The sequence below is a fragment of the Guillardia theta genome (assembly GCF_000315625.1).
Source record: "Guillardia theta CCMP2712 unplaced genomic scaffold GUITHscaffold_27, whole genome shotgun sequence".
NCBI lineage: Eukaryota > Cryptophyceae > Pyrenomonadales > Geminigeraceae > Guillardia > Guillardia theta.
This window is the reverse complement of record NW_005434647.1, coordinates 620,800-633,606: the sequence shown is the minus strand read 5'-3', so window position 1 is coordinate 633,606 and position 12,807 is coordinate 620,800. Positions and strand designations below refer to the sequence as shown.

Here is a 12,807-nt window from a genome sequence, read left to right as displayed (position 1 = left end):
TCCTCCTTCCCCTCCCCTCCCCTCCCTCTCCCCTCCTCTTCCCCTCCCCCTCCTCCTCCTCTCCTCTCCTCTCCTCTCCTCTCCTCTCCAGCCTGCCCACTCCGCCACCTTCCTCCCTTCCTCATCCTCTTCCCTTCTCCTTCCTCCATCAGATATGTACTCCTCTCCACCATCCTCGTCCGACCGACAGCATTGCGTACCTCCGCCTTCTCTGGCATTTCGCTTCAAGCTTGACTGTCTCTTTGCACATGAGCGTCTCGCTCGTCCAGACCTCAAACATTCCCCGCATCATCAGGTTCATCGCTACCATCAACACATCAGCCTGAAGACTTCTCCTCCTCCACCACCACCACCACCACCTCCTTCTCCACCACCTCCTCCTCTCCCTGCTCCCGCTCCCCTCCCCTTCCCTATCTCTTCCTCCTACATTCCTCCCCTGCATCACCTGACGTCAGCATGATCTCGCTCTTTTCGATCGCTCGCTTCATGTCGTTTCGATGCTCCTTCATCCCCATCAGCCCCATCCTGTCGCCCAAGTCATCAAGGCTAACTCAAAAGCAAACCATCCTCCCTCCCTCTCGCCAGCTTGCTTCCCCTTCCTCCTCCCTCTCTCCTCTGCTTCCTCCTCCTCCTCCTCCCCACCCTCCCACCCTCCCTCCTCCCTCCCTCCCTCCCTCCCTCCCTCCCTCCCTCCCTCCCTCCCTCCTCCTGAACCTTCCTCCCTCCCCTGCTTCCTTTGCCCCAGCAACTTTGACTTTCAAATCTCCACTGACCTGAGCAGATTTTTCCTCCTCGTCGTTGACAGGGGCGAGGTCAACCTCTGGTAGCACTTGACCTGCGCGATTACCGTCAGCTCAATACCTCTCTCCTCCACGCGTCGCTCACCATCTCTGCATGGAGGCGGAACGAGCTCATGGCATGAGCCAAGGAAAGTTTGTTCACCAGGCTCTGTGCGAGCAAGACCATTATTCCATCGCTATCTTGAACTCCCCATCCACCTCCCTCGTGCCTTCCCATCCCACCTTCTCCTCCTCCTCCTCGTCATCATCATCGTCATCATCATCCCCACCACACCCATCTCTTATGAACTCCACCAGGCCCTCCATCACCTCGAGCAAGAGGATTCTGAACTCAGAAGATTTCTCCGCGTCGCTAGTCTCCTTCTCCTTCGTCTTGGCGGATCGAACCTTGGAGCTCTTTGTCTCCGTGCTGCTCTTCCTGACTGCTCCCTTCGTCCTCCTCGCTTCCTCTAGCTCTGCGCTAACGTTCACACTCGAACACTCCATCCCCACCACCTCCCACTCTCGTCTCCTCCTCCTCCTTCCTCCTCCTCCTACCTTCAGCTGCGCCTCGCCATCTCGAATGCGAGGCTTCTTTTTCTCGCCGCAACCTCTTCCTGCGCTCACACAACTTCAGCAGCAGATGACACCAGGTATTCCCTTCTCCTCTCTCCTCATCTGAATCTCCTCCGCCTACTCCTTCTCCTATTCCCTCCCCCCTCTCTCCTCTCCTCTCCTCTCCTCTCCTCTCCTCTCCTCTCCTCTCTTCTCTTCTCCTCCCTTCCTCTTCCTCTATGACCTCTCAGCACTCAGTAGGAGTTTGCATGCTTTCAGCTTCGCGAGCCTAAGGGGCAGGTCGAGATCTTGCAGTACCACTGGCAAAGAAAAAGTGAGCGACACCGCCAGGAGGAGGAGGAGGAGGAGGAGGAGGAGGAGGAGGAGGAGGAGGAGGAGGAGGAGGAGGAGGAGGGAGGCATTCAGCGACCTGCCAGCCAGAAAGGAGCGGATTCAGCAATCCATGCGTCAAGAAGCACCTCGTGCAGGTCTGCTCGAACTGTCAAGGTGAAGCTGGAAGAGGAAAGATGAGGGAAGAGGGGAAGGAAGGGGAAGAAAGAAGGAACGACCACGGATGTAGAAGGAAAGGGGTGAAGAACAGAGCAGGGAAGGAGGGGAAAGAGACCAAGGAGAGTACCAGCATTCAGGAGGGATGCAGCGATGCTGGTAAGTTCGTCCTCCCCTTTCTCCTCCCAGGGAAAAGCGCTTCCTTCCCCCCCGTCTAAGATCTCATGGAAGGAGGAGAAGTCGAACGAGCAAGGTGAAATGATTATCCTCTCTCCGCTGCTCAGAGTGACAGTGGTCGAGTAGCCCTCCGTACCCTCCTTGTATTTGCATTCCAGGAAGCGCCCTCCTTCCTGCTCTTGCTGAAGCTCCTGCTCCTGCTCCTCCTCATTCTCTGTCTTCTCCTCATCTTCTAAATGTATTCTACCCCATCCCAACACGTCAGAGGAGGAGCAAGGAAAGCAAGGTCTGACCGGGCAGTATGAGCATCATGCGAAGGAGTATCGAGCGTTGTTGCTACCGGAGCAACTGCAGCAGACATGTGATGTCAAGGTCAACAACCAAACAGAACAAAACAGCAGTAGAGAGTAGGGATGGAGGAAAAGAGGTGGGGGGGGGGGGAGGTGGGGGGGGGAAGTGGGAGGGGGAGGAGGGGGAGGAGGGGGAGGAGGGGGAGGAGGAGGAAGACAGACGTATGGAACAGGAGGAGAGAAGGGTCCATACATGTGCGAGGCCGGGGAGTGTCTTGACTTTGATCTTGCCTCTCGTCTCTCGGCTGCGAGAATTCTGTGGAATCCAGAAAGGCCGCGTCAGATCTGAGTGAGGAGGTGGTGCGAGAGGTGTCGCATACCTTTCAACAATGTCTCCCTCTTCAGGTCGATCAAAGATCTCACGCTGAAGTCTTCAGCATATGAGAGAGAAGCTGGAGCGACTGGACGAGGAGCAGGAAGAGGATGGTTCAACATCAGCTCCTCTTCCTCCATGTCCAGGGACTTCCAACAAGCGTCTGTATCCTCCTGTTCTCCTCCTCCCCTTGCCCCCGGTCGATTCTTCACTTCATCTCCTGACCACTGCTGATAATCCTTCCCTTGATCCACCTTCGGGGGGAGCGAGACGTCAGGCAAGCAGGCTGAGGATGAGACGGTAGGGAGGGTGTGGGGATGGAATCCTCCGCTCTCATCGCCTGCAGCTGCTGGAGGAAAGACATCCTCTGGGTCATCTCGAGAGAGGTAGTGGACGAGCGGGATGTTTTGCAGCACTCCATCGAGCTCAAGAATGATCGTTGCCACCTGGAAGGCGTGAGAACACGCAGCAGAGACGTTAGGACGGGCACCTGATGGCTGAACTCGTGACCTTCTTCTCCTGGATATTCACCCGGGGCCCCTAACTCAACTCTCTCTGCCGGGTTTGTCTGATCATGACTCACCGCACAAGAGCGGTCCTCCGGAACTGAAGGATGCACAACACTAGAACCTCCGTCAGGCGGCAAGGTCTCAAGTTCAGATCCCTGGTTCCCTTCCGATGCACCCCCTCCAGCGGAGGGAGCATCGACGTCGTCGAGCTTATCCTCCCCATCTGACGACCCCAAGCTCGTCTCCAGCTTGTCAGCATTCTCCTCTGACGACAAGATGTATCTCATGATGCCGCACCCGCCAGGCATCTCCCCCTCCTCACTCAGCGGGAAGCGCACCAGCCTGCAGGATAGCGTCTCAGGTCCATCATGTCCTCCCTCGGCCCCATCTCCTTGGCTGCCGCCATCGCTCAAATTGTCCTGGCGGCTGGTGGCAGCAGCTTTGACGAGCCTTTGAAGAATGCGCTGGCGATCGAGAGGGACGTTTGCTGCCTTGAATTCCTTCTGAGAGAACTCCCACTGTTTGCGGTGAACTGAGTGGATCGGGCGGTGAACAAGTTGAGGTAGCAGAGCAGGCGCGGGAGAATTTTCGTCGGTAGAAGTCGTCTGCTCTCTGCCTGCTTCCTTCCTATCCTGATGCTCGTCAGCTCTTGGGTGCTGCATAGGAACTGCAGCGGCCCGAGGAGAAGGAGCCGTTCCCTCCTGTGTCCCCTCTTCCCACATCATATCGTCGTGCTCACCGCATGCTGCATCGTCTTCCTCCTGCTGCAGCTGCTGGCAGGATTGATGACCTTCTCTTGATTGCTCGGCTGAACATTCCTGCCCTCTATCGCCTCCCTGATCCTGCCCTGAGAGCCGGAGGGATGGAGCAGCAGCCTGCTCAGCATCGCCCGGGGCCTCTCGCAACAAACCTGCCTCCTCTTGCACAACGTGTTCGTCTTCCTGACTCCCAGCACCTTCGCAATCGCCGCTTGCAACCTCCTTGGATGCCTCACTGCATCGCTCGCTCTCCAGACTGTCCTCACTATCGCCCTCGACCGATGCCTCGCCTTGCCACGTCATGCCTTCCATCTTCGCGCAGATCTTATCAACAAAGGAGCACTCAGAGGAGAGGAGACGGATGCGTTCTTCTGCACACACGATAGACAGCGTGGTCGCAAGCTCAGCAACGCCGCTCGTTCGGAAGGACTTGCCAACAGCTCGATCCCACACCGATATTGGGCTCATGCGCATGAATGAAACGAATCCAGACTCCCTCAAGGCTTCTTCGAACTGACGCTGATCGAGCTGCTTCTCACCGGACGTGTCCTGACGCGATAGAACTTTCTCCCATGAGCTTCTCTCGCCGAACTCACGGAGAAAGCTGATTACTTGCTCAAAGCTTGCTTTGCCTGCAAGGCCTTGGGTTTCAGGATCTCGGCGAGGTGAAGGCGCTGACATCTCCGAGCGACGAAGCTGCTGCTGCTGTCTGACAGCTTGTCTGCCTAATGGCATGCGGTTATCCTTCATCATCGACTTGACCGGCCGAGACTGAGGGTTGTACACTGAGAAAACTTGAGGAGAATTGATGTTCAAGGGAGAGGAGAAACCAACAGAGTTGGCACTGAGCGGAGCATCAGCTGATCCCCTTCCTCTCATGCTCCCAGGCATTCAAAGAGGAAGAAGAGGCAAAGAAGAGACTCTCATACGTTCTAACTCCAACATCAATGATGGTGAACAGGAACAAACATCTCTGCAGCGGCGACGAGGCTCATGGCTGGTAGAGGGCGAACATCAGGGGGTTGAGTTCAGCATCGTTGCATGATGATGCCATGGTTCAGAAGAACCGCCACCTCTGCCATGCCCGGCAACTGATATGATATTCGCGCTGATCTGCCATTCGAACCCCTAAATAACGGTTTGTAACTACTTTGCGAACGTTTTGTAACGAGTAAAATAATAACGGTTATGAGTTTGAGTCCATTTTGTAACGGAGCAGGCGAAGAGGCAATGGCGGAGAACTCGGGCAATGGCAGACCAGGTGAGGAGCGACGAGGAGGAGGATGACAGATAAGGGTGGAGAGACATGCATTCTATGATTGTTCTATGATTGTTCTCACTGATCTGCCTTGCTGTGTTCCTTGTTCTCGTGCCTTTCTCCTCTATACAAGGTCGTTTCAAGTGCGGAGTTGAAGCTTTCCTGCAATAGAAGCCAAGAGAAGTGGAATAGTTACGTTGCAAACAGATAGCATAGATAGTTACATTTCAAAACAATATGATGTGATCGTCAATCACATCATATTTGCTTTTGACGATCACATCATATTTGCTTTTCCTGATTCATCCTGTCCAGTCTCCAGTGTATCTGTCGTCGAGTACTCAAGGCCGAGCTTCCTCAATTTCCTGGACAGGTGAGTTATGCTCATCCCGGCTACCTCGGATGATCCTCGTCTTGCTATCAGGGCGCAGTGGGGATATGCCTTATTCGATGCTGGTTGCTGGGGATATGCCTCCGTTACCATCTCTACATTAGCTCCCATCATCTTCGTTCGTCGAGTGAGGGAGTCCACCCCTGGAAGGTGAGGCTAACGCGCGCGCGGCTGCATAACATGACTTGTCCGCAGCACAAGTGGTGAAGGAATGATGCCCATGGGAGCGTCGTCGTTGATATCCAACGCGGGAAAAGTGCTGTCGTTCGATCCGAGGAACCTGACGGAGATCGAGGAGGTTGAAGAGGAAGTGATGAGCTCTTTGAAACTCGGGGACGCTTCTGGAAGTTGGGTTTTCATGGTGGCGATTTCTACGTTGATTGCCGGAATTCTTTGCCCGATTCTAGGAGCACTCGCCGATCGGTACTCGGCCAGGAAGCTAATTACCTACACTACATCCGCCCTCTCTATCGTTTTTTTGACTATGTTTGCCTTTGAATCTCGAAGCTCTGACGCGCGAGAGATTCTCTTGGTCATTGGCATTGCAATGACGTTGACGTCAATCATGTACGAACCTCGTTGTTCCTATCTTGTTTTGATTCTGAGCATGCTCTCTTTTCCGCAGGCATTGCTTCTACAACAGTCTGATCATGTTCCTCTCGGGCAGAGAGGACATGGTGAAAGTTGCTTGCTTCCAATGTTTCATCGGCAATGTGGGGAGTGCAATCTTGATGGTTGCCTTGGGTATGTCAGACATGGAGAAGCGGGAGTTGAGTAGGGACTACATCATCTTCTGCTTCGTTGTAAGTGCGATATGGTTTGTCCTTCTGGCCATCCCCATGTGGATTTGGCTGAAAGAAGAAGACGACGATACTTACCTCGCGGGCACTTCACTTGCGGTAACGTGCTGCCGGCTGAGTCGTGTGGCCTGACGTTGCTGTCAGGATTCGTTGGTGCTCTCATGGAAAGAGACGCTTATCACGCTTCAAAACATTGAGATGATGAAGTTTTTGGTGGGCCTCATGCTCTTCAACGATGCAAACTCAACTCTGCATGCTGTTTATCTTGTGTACGGAGCACAGATTGGGCTGCCCGTGCATGCGCTTGTGCTCGGGGCTGTCTTCTACAAGGTTCTTGGTGCTGTAGCAGCCCTTGCTTGGCTTGGGCTGGCGCAGTACGCTGAGGCCAAGATCTGCTTCATGGCGTGTATCGTCCTTACCATCATCTCGATCATCATGTGCGCCTGGATGACGAATGTGGCGGACTTCTTCTTCGTCATTATCAGCATGACCACGGCGGGATCAGGAGCCTTCATCTTCAGCAAGGTGTTGATGGGGTCGCTCACCCCCAAGGAGAAGGCTTCCCACAACTTTGGGTTCATGGGGATGATGAATCGCGTCGCTGGTTTCTTCGGGCCGTTGCTCTTTGCGACTCTGACGTTCGCGTACGATGAGAAGGCAGGGTTCATCGGGCTGGTTGTCATGGCCATCGCAGGGCTCTTCGTCCTCTCGTACGTGGACTTCGAGAAAGGTCTGCAGTATGCAGAAGGGTACCATTACAGCCATGAGGAAGAGGAGAAAGTAGTCTAGGGGGGCCTGCTTGCAGATGCTGCAGCACGTGCGAAAACACTTGGCGTGGGAGTATTTGCTCTACGCTTTATTCGTTTCAGTGAGGAGCGAGGGGGATGAGATTTGCAAAAACTAGCAAGCTCGCAAGATATTTCGATGTACAGATACAGATGGAGGGAATGAAACTTATTTCGACTCCGATGCAATTTACTGAGTTTCGGCTCGATGGAAGTGCGAGCAAACGTCCGGCTATTGTACTATGAGAACATCTTCCTGCATTGATTCCCACCCTACCACCTATAGCCCTCTCAGCTATGCAAGCCACATCAAAGTCGTCATATCAAGGTCCAGTTTTATTTCCACTTTACCATTTGGAGCATCTAAGCTACCAAGGGAGCAGACATCTACAGACGAGCTCAAATCATCTCACGAGCTCAACTCATCATACGAGCTCAACTGTTGTGCTGAGGGATCTCGAGCCTTGTTGCATCCGCTGAGAGCTGCGTGCTCACTGGAAGGAATGAGGCGCAGATCCGCCTCCAAGTGGAATGTGCAGGATCGGCAGATGCTGGAACTGATTCTGAGGGAACAAGGTCGCCGGCGGCGCCTGCATGTGATGATGTGTTGCATGCTTCGGGTGGTAGTGATTGTGGAACAGCTGGTGGGACTCATGCACATGGTGCGGAACCACCGTAGAGGACTGGAAGTAAACCGGTTGTCCATTGACAGCTCCCTGCATCTGCTGCTGCATCTGCTGTTGCACTTGTTGGTGTATCTGTTGCTGCTGCTGCTGCTGCTGCTGCATCTGTTGCTGCAACTGCTGCTGCTGCTGCTCCATCATCGCCTGCTTGTGGGCATCGTGGTGGTGCGGATGGTGGTGGTGGGGGTGGTGGTAGAAGAGCGACTGGTGGGTCGGTGGCGGGTGGATGGGTGGGGCAGGAGGAGGAGGGAAGGAGTGGTTGGGGTGGAGGGGGTGGATGGGGTACATCGGGTTGCCCGCCATCGCGTGAGGAGGAGGCGCTTGTTGACCGCGTCCGTTCATATTTGCTGGAATATGGAGATGCGTCGCAATAAAAGTAACGCATGTAACGTAGATCCGCAATCTGAAACGGTTTGTAACGTTAGGTGCAAATAAGGCCTCATCCCCCTCCACCAAGTTTTAACTGTAATGGGTGAAATCGGGGGTAGGGGTTAAAAAAGATGGGGTCATGGCTGTTTTGGGGTATATTTTCATGGATGAGGGTAGGGTCATGAATACTACTTGTAGGGGTGTAATGTCAAAATGGTGACTTTGAAGGGGTGATACAACAAGGTGAAAGGGTGGGTGGCAGGCAGTTGGCAGTTCTATGGCTGGAGCGTGGCAGCTCAAAAGGGCATGGAGACAAGATGGGCGGAGGAGGAGGAAGAGAGGAGGAAGAGGGGAGATGAGATGGAGATGAGCAGCTTCAACAGAGCAAGATAGGCAAGAAGTGACAGCGCAACAGAAACTGAGAACGATATGAGAATGGCGTGAAGGGGAAAAGATATCAGGGAGTAACGATTCACTGAATCATGGTAGGTTGTAGGAGAGAGCTGGCATGGAGTGCAGATGAATGTGAGCTCAGGTGTATAAGTAATTAGGACAGCGATGGGTGCTTCACAGGAATGAAACGGATGATCATTGGATGTGAGAACTGTTTGTTCAGTGTTCTTTGTCCATCTATTGGACGCCTCGAATGGTTGTTGTACTCCCTTGTACTGAAGCAAAATCACCAGGAAACACGGAGGAGCAGCGAGTGACGAGGGAAATTCCTATCAACATGGTTGCTGTCTACGATGAGGAGGGCAATGCTTCAGATCATGTCAGCCTTCCCGCCGCTCCTGGTGCAAGTCCAAGATTCTTTGCTGCGGACTTTGGAGCGGATCCCGTGAGTCAGAACCGAACAGGAAGAGGAAGAGTGGAAGAGGAATTGAAAATGGTGAGCGCATGTGTGCTCTGCAGGATGACGCAACCCTGACTGCTCTCTCTGCCCGCAGTTGAACTGGTACAAGCTTGCCAACGAAGCGGCAATGAAGGCAGCGCTTGTGAAGCAGAAGAGATTCAAGGAGGTTCCTCGTTACAATCCTGCTGCTGAGAGAGTGAGACAGAAGTCCGTGTGGTTGAAAGAGGTAAATATCATCGCAACCCGGCATGGAAGCTGGTTGTCTTGTTTACAGCCTTGACACAGATCTCGGCTTCTGTTGAAAACAGTCCACTTGAGCTCCCAGTTGATAAATACCGGGAGCTGTTGAACAAGGTGAAACAGATCTTGGAGTGTGATGGATTGTTTGAAGTTGAGATTCTTGTGTTTAGGAGGCTGAAGAACGACAAAAACACCAACAGAAAGCTGCTGAAAGGCACGAGAAAATCCTGAAGCTAAAGCAAGACCTCGAGGCCAAGGTTCATACCTCTTCTCCTCTCACACGGGAATAGCTGAGGGCTCTCTGCAGGAGATGAGACGTGTAAGGTATCGCAGGTTTCTTGCAGAGCAGGAGAAGCAGGTGACATTAGTGCTCTTTGCTCACTTTCACTCACCAGCGCCGCCGCAGAAGAAAGCTAGACTAGGACAGGCCGACGGGCTACAAGCCATCTATGGAACAGGTAGATCGACAGATGAAGTCAATAGATTCTCACGTTTTGCAGAGTTTCATCAAAACCCTGAAGATATTGGGATGTCACCGGATGCTGTAAACAATATCAGGAAATTAGAGAAGTTGGAAGAGAGAGTGGCTGGTATTGAGAGCTGTCGAGTCCTTTGGATGTTTCTGAAGGATGTGACAGCCATCATGAAAGACGAGCAGACTGTGAAGGAGAATGCTGTCACCCTTGGCCTCAACCAGGTGTGGAAGCGGTTTCTGCCTGTGACGTCACTAGCCTTAACTTGTGGTTGATCAAGGCAAGGGACGTGGGTTTCATCAACAGCACATCGAGCAGCGAGATTGATGTCAACACAGGACAAGTGATGCATGAAGACCATCTTACTCCGATCATGACACTCCGCAGTTCAAGTTCGTCAAGAGGAGGACAGAAGCAAAGCTGAATCAACCGAGCCAAGTAATCTTCACTGCTGACATAACGCGCATCTTGCTTCAGCCATGGCTGATTGACTCTCTAGGTCTTTTACACAGCCAAAATCATTCCTCCTAACGATGAGCGACGAGAGGTGATGAAATTCGTTCTTGAACCTTCCGAACGCCAACAATACTGGTTTCTGTTATTCTGGCCCTTCATGCTTGGTGTATTCTCACGTTTTATTGGTTGTTCTTTGCTTGTTGTTGATTTCTGATTTTCGTTTTTATCTCATCCTTGCACTATGGATGCTTTGGATCCCTCCTTTCCACCTCTTGCTACCCTCACACCTGCCACAGGCTCTCACTCTCAGAGACGAGTTCTCGAAACAGGACTTGATAGGTTTTCAATTCCTATCCCGCAACACCAGCGACCCGTACCGAGCCGTGCAGGTCTGCTGCTAGTTCTCGTCCTCCTCCGTTTCACACCCTCCAAAGTCTCAGAGGAGCACGAGGAAGAGTCCGAGCCTGTACAGCGACCAAAAGCATCGAGCGTTCTCTGCGGGGGATGCGCGAGAGCCATCTAAGGTCAGACGATGGAGGATGGGGAGGAGGAGAAAGAGATGGAAGAGGATGCAGAGGAGGGACAGCGGGTGGGAGAGGATGGAGAAACTCCTAGGAAAAAAGGAGGCGGTGTCTTAGTGTCTTGGTCGCAGGACGAGATTCGTGCAATGCTGCATGCTGAGAGCGCTCAGAAGGTGAGGACATGACCATGACGGGGAGCAGCTGATAAGAAGAGCAGCGGCAAGAGCGCGAAGAACAGAAGCAGAAGGACCTGATGGAGGCGGAGAGGGTGGATGAAGTCATCAAAGAATGGCTACGAGGAAGGAACAGGTGCTGAACCATGAGCTGGGGCCGATCAGGAGGTGAGCTGACGCGGGAGGTTTGCCTTGCAGGAGGGCTCTGAAGAGAGAGAAGAAAGTACGAGACATGATGAGGAATGATCGTCGGTTCCTTTCTCAGCTTCAGGTGTTGCTCGTGCCCCCTCTTCGACTCTTCGACTCATCGCAAGCGCAGGTCAACAAGGACGCGCGCGATGCTGCACAACCCGCAGCCGCCAGCTCTCCCATGCTATCTGCACAAGCAGAGCCCTCTATCTCCACGACAGGTTGAGACCCGCTGGAGGTGCAGGAGGTGTGCTAAGGAGAGCTTGCCTGCCAGATTTCAACACTGATGACATCGACAAAAAACTGGAGGTGCGAAACTTGATGCCGCTGCCCAGCAGTCGACCTGACGTCCATTGCAGGTGCTGCTGGAGCAGCAAAAGGAGATGGAGAAGTGGAAACCGCCGGTGAGAGGAGAAGCAGGAGGATGGAGGCGGTGAGTTGAGAGCAACTGTGACCTGCAGGTGTCAAGACGATGAAGCCTGCGAGTATGGTGGACGCCTGTTCCCGTCCTTTGTGGGACGACATTAAAGTTGGACAAGTTTCAGGGGCTTCCTACTTGATGCCGTAGCTCAACCGATTGTTATCTCGGCCTCTAGTCCAACTAATAGACAACAAGACAAACCTCCCGCCCTACTTGAACCGACGAGCATTCGGCGATGTCAGATAGAGTTTGATGGGAAAACTTAGTCCCACGGAAAGTAGTCGCCTGCTCTTCGTTATGAGCATGAACTGGAAGAGCTCGCAACATAACCTGGTTTCCCGATGAACTCGCTGTTGGCGATCTCTCTTGACTGGATGGAAGCCATGAGCAACTTCATTGCTGCGATGTTGTACATTTAAGCCTTACCTCCATGTCATTTGACGTCCCAGCATCGATACAGCATTCGGTAATATTCTGCAAGAATATGAGTCAGTTTGTGATGACCATAAGTGACAATCTCGATAGCCGTGACAGTACGACAGAAACGTCGATGGCAGGCAGATATGCAAGAGACACCCTCAGAGTATGCGGATGAGATGATGGGACGACCTAGGCGCTAGCGGAAGGAAATGACCTTCCAGCAGGTCCAGGACAACCCAGGTGACGAGGACAAGGACAAGAACGAGGAAGAGATCACTAAGAGATCTGCATGATGACCTTGCAGGAGCTGGAGGTTTGGCTGACGGGGTCATAGACGGTGATGGGCGAGCAGAAGCCCGAGCTTAGCATCGCTCGCGCCTCCCGCAACTGTGCGAACATGCTTGACAACCTTTATCAACATCTGCCTTTCTTTTTCAGTCAAAAAAGGAAGCCTACTACAACCGTGAGACCACTGATACAATTGTTTAGTTAAATCAGTACATCAGTATTAAGTTCAGTGTGACTGGAACACTGACCGTACAAGCCCAACTGTCACATCATCGGATACGCTACGGTTGAGCCTTCTCTTTACTCAAAGTTAAGTTACAAATCCGAGTACGAGGACTGTTGTCCCGGTGCAGTGCGGCGCGGCGGCCAGCCTGGGCCTGGCAGGGCCGCGGCTCAGCGCCGCGGCTGGCCCCGGGCCCACTGCCGGGCCGCCCGGCCCGCGGGGGGCGGCCGTGTCTCGTGACGGGCCGGACTCCAGAGTCACAGTGTCACAGTGATTCCATGCGGTGGCCGTGACGGATCACATGGATCTTATATCA

The 12,807-nt window shown here is 53.3% G+C and overlaps 4 protein-coding genes across 4 annotated transcripts in view; 2 read left to right on the top strand and 2 right to left on the bottom strand.

Moving 5' to 3' along the window:
- The window catches only part of GUITHDRAFT_107115 (hypothetical protein), a gene marked incomplete at both ends in the record, with an annotated part of 7,156 nt that extends 2,317 nt beyond the window's left edge, over positions 1-4,839 (bottom strand). Inside the window, 10 exons of the mRNA XM_005834127.1 lie at positions 201-303; positions 446-525; positions 774-835; positions 886-948; positions 999-1,396; positions 1,765-1,824; positions 2,155-2,261; positions 2,312-2,366; positions 2,689-3,127; positions 3,265-4,839. Of these exons, the coding sequence (XP_005834184.1) occupies positions 201-303; positions 446-525; positions 774-835; positions 886-948; positions 999-1,396; positions 1,765-1,824; positions 2,155-2,261; positions 2,312-2,366; positions 2,689-3,127; positions 3,265-4,839 (2,942 nt within the window). The remainder of the gene's footprint in view (positions 1-200; positions 304-445; positions 526-773; positions 836-885; positions 949-998; positions 1,397-1,764; positions 1,825-2,154; positions 2,262-2,311; positions 2,367-2,688; positions 3,128-3,264) is intronic.
- Positions 4,840-5,178: 339 nt separating this feature from the next.
- Positions 5,179-7,186, top strand: GUITHDRAFT_107114 (hypothetical protein; the record flags this gene model as incomplete). The annotated part of the gene is made up of 6 exons (XM_005834126.1): positions 5,179-5,209; positions 5,522-5,579; positions 5,631-5,747; positions 5,793-6,164; positions 6,223-6,496; positions 6,542-7,186. 6 exons carry the CDS (start codon positions 5,179-5,181, stop codon positions 7,184-7,186), a joined length of 1,497 nt encoding a protein of 498 aa, XP_005834183.1.
- A 1,732-nt stretch (positions 7,187-8,918) lies between these two features.
- Positions 8,919-11,757, top strand: GUITHDRAFT_162802 (hypothetical protein). Its single transcript, XM_005834125.1, has 20 exons — positions 8,919-9,123; positions 9,182-9,313; positions 9,373-9,441; positions 9,498-9,584; positions 9,635-9,685; positions 9,734-9,785; positions 9,828-9,917; positions 9,966-10,024; positions 10,081-10,143; positions 10,188-10,238; positions 10,300-10,347; positions 10,553-10,645; positions 10,691-10,780; positions 10,909-10,950; positions 10,995-11,086; positions 11,149-11,221; positions 11,270-11,360; positions 11,414-11,448; positions 11,499-11,543; positions 11,601-11,757. The coding sequence occupies exons 1-20, from the start codon at positions 8,965-8,967 to the stop codon at positions 11,613-11,615; spliced, it is 1,437 nt and encodes a 478-aa protein (XP_005834182.1). The 5' UTR covers positions 8,919-8,964; the 3' UTR covers positions 11,616-11,757.
- Positions 11,758-11,822: 65 nt separating this feature from the next.
- GUITHDRAFT_107112 (hypothetical protein) lies at positions 11,823-12,379 on the bottom strand (the record flags this gene model as incomplete). Its single annotated transcript, XM_005834124.1, has 4 exons — positions 11,823-11,845; positions 11,891-11,930; positions 11,987-12,034; positions 12,278-12,379. The coding sequence occupies 4 exons, from the start codon at positions 12,377-12,379 to the stop codon at positions 11,823-11,825; spliced, it is 213 nt and encodes a 70-aa protein (XP_005834181.1).
- Between the last annotated feature and the right edge of the window lie 428 nt (positions 12,380-12,807).